Here is a 3,206-nt window from a genome sequence, read left to right on the forward strand (position 1 = left end):
AGAGTTTTAGAAATTTAGGGTGCTACATAAAAAGGACTAGGTTCTCATTCTCCAACCATTTTTGCTTATTTTCTCAATAGAGGTAAAGGGCGGTTAGAGTAACTTCTGCTTCAAAGAAAACCTTTAGTCTTTGTCAGTCTGCTTTACTTAACTCTTGTTAGTTTTAATAGCATTTATAGTTAATTCTACTGAGTTATCTAAATAGGAAATCATATCATCTCTAAATAATGATAATTTTGCCCCCCAGGCTAGACACCATTGGCTATACTTCTTGTCTTGGTTCCAAATCATAGTGCATTAACTATAACTTCCTGAATAATGTTAAATAAAGGTGAGGATAACTGGCAACTTTCACTTGTCTCTGCTGTAACCAGAATGCTTTCATTGTTTAGTGTTGGTATTTTACTTAATACAAAAATAACTATCAAATAAGGAATTACCTTTCAAGTCCTAATTTGTTTTGAATTTTAATTGAAATGGGTGCTAAATTTTTATCAAATACCTTTTCATAATTTGTCAAGATGCTATAGTTTTTCTTTTAAATTACTATCATATAGTAATAGGTTTCCTAATTTTGAATTCTCTTAGAACTTTTGAAATAAAACCCACTTGATTGGTCCTCATTACTGCTGAATTTCCAAATTATCAAAGGAATTTCTTCTACTCTCTTTAGTCCCTCCTATTTTAGCTGTTGTGTAAGCAGCAGGGTAGGAGAAAACATGATAAATGTTTAGTACTCAGTAAAACAGAGTACTAAACAATACTGCCCAGTAATCTTGCTGTGGTAGGCTGAATAATGGCCCCCAAGATATCCAGGTCCTAATACTACCTGGGACCTGTGAATGTTACCTTATGTGGCAACAGGGACTGTACAGATGTGATTAAGTTAAGGCTCTTGAGATGGAGAGATTATCCTGGTTATCTGGATAAGCCCTAAATGGAATTACAAGTATCCTTTTTAGAGGGAGGCAGAGAAGGACTTGAAGACAGAAGAGGTAAAAGGCAATGTGATAATGGCAACAGGAGGAGAAAAGGCATTTAATGTGGCCATTAACCAAGTAATGAGGAGAGCTCCAGAAACAGGCATAAACAATGACTCTTAGCCTTTAAAACTAATGTAAAAAAGTAATTTTTTTAATCAAGGTAATTACCCAAGTAACAGCTTAATTACCCAAGTAACAGACTTGGCCCTAGAAAAATTTGCACAAAAATATATGTATTGCATACCCCATAATCCTCTTAAATGGTGGTTTAGTTAAAAACAAAACAAAACAAAACATAGGGAGGTCCAGTCAGTAATATTTTCTAAGAATACTGTCAGTTCACTCATGTTCCACATGAAATCATTCACATTGTTTTTATTTTTTTTTTCACATTGTTTCTAAAAGAGGAAAAACTTAACTATTAAACAAAAGTTACTTCTGCCTGAGGATATGCACATAATTTTAGCCTAATTTAAAGATTCAATTTACTTACCTCATCCCATTCTAAAATAAAGCTTTGGATTTTAGAACCATTGTCACTAGGTGTCTAAAACAAACAAAATGAGTACAAATTAGTACTTTTGTAAAAGATGCTGTGATGATCTAATCTAAGGAATCTATACTGTTACAGATGTTCTCTGTGACTTGGCCCTAGAAAAATTTGCACAAAAATATATGTATTGCATACCCCATAATCCTCTTAAATGCAAGGAAAGAACAAAGGGAGAGGTTATTCAAGTTTTTCTGAATATTAAAATACCTTTTTAAGCAAGATCTTAACTTTTATAATTCTTTTTAAAAAACCCCTTTGCCTTTTACTAGCTTTAAGCTCCTAGGGCTGAGTTTTTATAAAACTCACCTTACAATCTAAGAGTAATCCTAGATAATAAATGGCTAATATGCAAATTGACCTGAATGGTGGAATGACCGGTTGCTATGATGTGCACTGACCACTAGGGGGCAGACGCTCAATGCAAGAGCTGCCCCCCTGGTGGTCAGTGTGTTCCCACAGGGGCAACGCCGCTCAGCCAGAAGCTGGGCTCATGGCTGGTAATGCAGCCGTGGTGGAAGGAGCCTCTCCCATCTCTGCAAACATCCCCCGAGACCTCCCAGACGAGAGGGTGCAGGCCAGGTGGAGGGGACCTCCCCCCGCAAGTGCACAAATTTCATGCACCTGGCCTCTAGTATTGTATAATACAGTGGTCGCCAACCTTTCGGATCTCACGGACCACCAGTGGTCCATGGACCATTGGTTGGCGAATGCTGGTATAATAAACCAAAGATAAAAGTAGGGTGCTGAAAGGAACTCCAAGAGGGCATACTGTCTGGATCCCTGCTTCTAAACTCAATGTGCTATTTACCTAGGACTACTAATTCATCAATCTGTTAATCTTCCATCTCCCTTGGCATTTTATTTCAGTATTTAATCACTCAAGATTTTCAACCTTATTTCTACCTGAATTTTCTTTCTATAATTTCAACCTATTTCCTTTTTAGTACTCACTTTGATTCAGAACAAATGATCATTACAGTCCTTAAATGAAATTTCATCTATTTGAACACAACTGACTCTTAGACTCTTACCAAAGTTAATTAATCTACAGATGGTGTAGCATATAATTGTACACTTGAAACCTGTATAATTTTATTAAACAATGTCACCCCAATAAATAAAAGATAAAGGAAAAGAAAATTTTCCAAGGGGAAAACATTCTTAGTTTTTTTTTAAATTAAATCTTTATTGTTCAGATTATTACATTAGTTACTCTTTTTAACCACCATGACTCCACTCCACCCAGTTCCCACCCCACCCTCTGCCCTCACTCCCCACCCACTGTCCTCATCCATAGGTGCACGATTATTGTCCAATCTCTTCCCTCACCCCACTTCCCTTCCCAGCCCCCCAAGAATAGTCAGTCCATTCCCTTTTTCTGTCCCTGTTTCTATTACAATCACCATTTCATACTCTTCACCAGATTATTTATTCATTTGATTTTTAGATTCACTTGTTGATAGATGTGTATTTGTTGTTCATAATTTGTATCTTTACCTTTTTCTCCTTCTTCCTCTTCTTAAAGGATACCTTTCAGCATTTCATATAATCCTGGTTTGGTGGTGATGAACTCCTTTAGCTTTTTCTTATCTGTGAAGCTCTTTATCTGACCTTCACTTCTGAATGATAGCTTTGCTGGATAAAGTAATCTTGGTTGTAGGTTCTTGGCA

At 36.4% G+C, this 3,206-nt stretch overlaps 1 protein-coding gene across 3 annotated transcripts in view; it reads right to left on the reverse strand.

The window, feature by feature from the left end:
* The window catches only part of FNDC3A (fibronectin type III domain containing 3A), a 225,287-nt gene that overhangs the window by 37,137 nt on the left and 184,944 nt on the right, over nt 1-3,206 (reverse strand). For all 3 annotated transcript variants that reach the window (XM_006762728.2, XM_006762730.2, XM_006762729.2), the window contains one exon: nt 1,477-1,530. In XM_006762728.2, coding sequence (XP_006762791.1) covers nt 1,477-1,530 — 54 coding nt within the window. The remainder of the gene's footprint in view (nt 1-1,476; nt 1,531-3,206) is intronic.

Source organism: Myotis davidii, unplaced genomic scaffold, assembly GCF_000327345.1.
Source record: "Myotis davidii unplaced genomic scaffold, ASM32734v1 scaffold679, whole genome shotgun sequence".
Classification (NCBI taxonomy): domain Eukaryota; kingdom Metazoa; phylum Chordata; class Mammalia; order Chiroptera; family Vespertilionidae; genus Myotis; species Myotis davidii.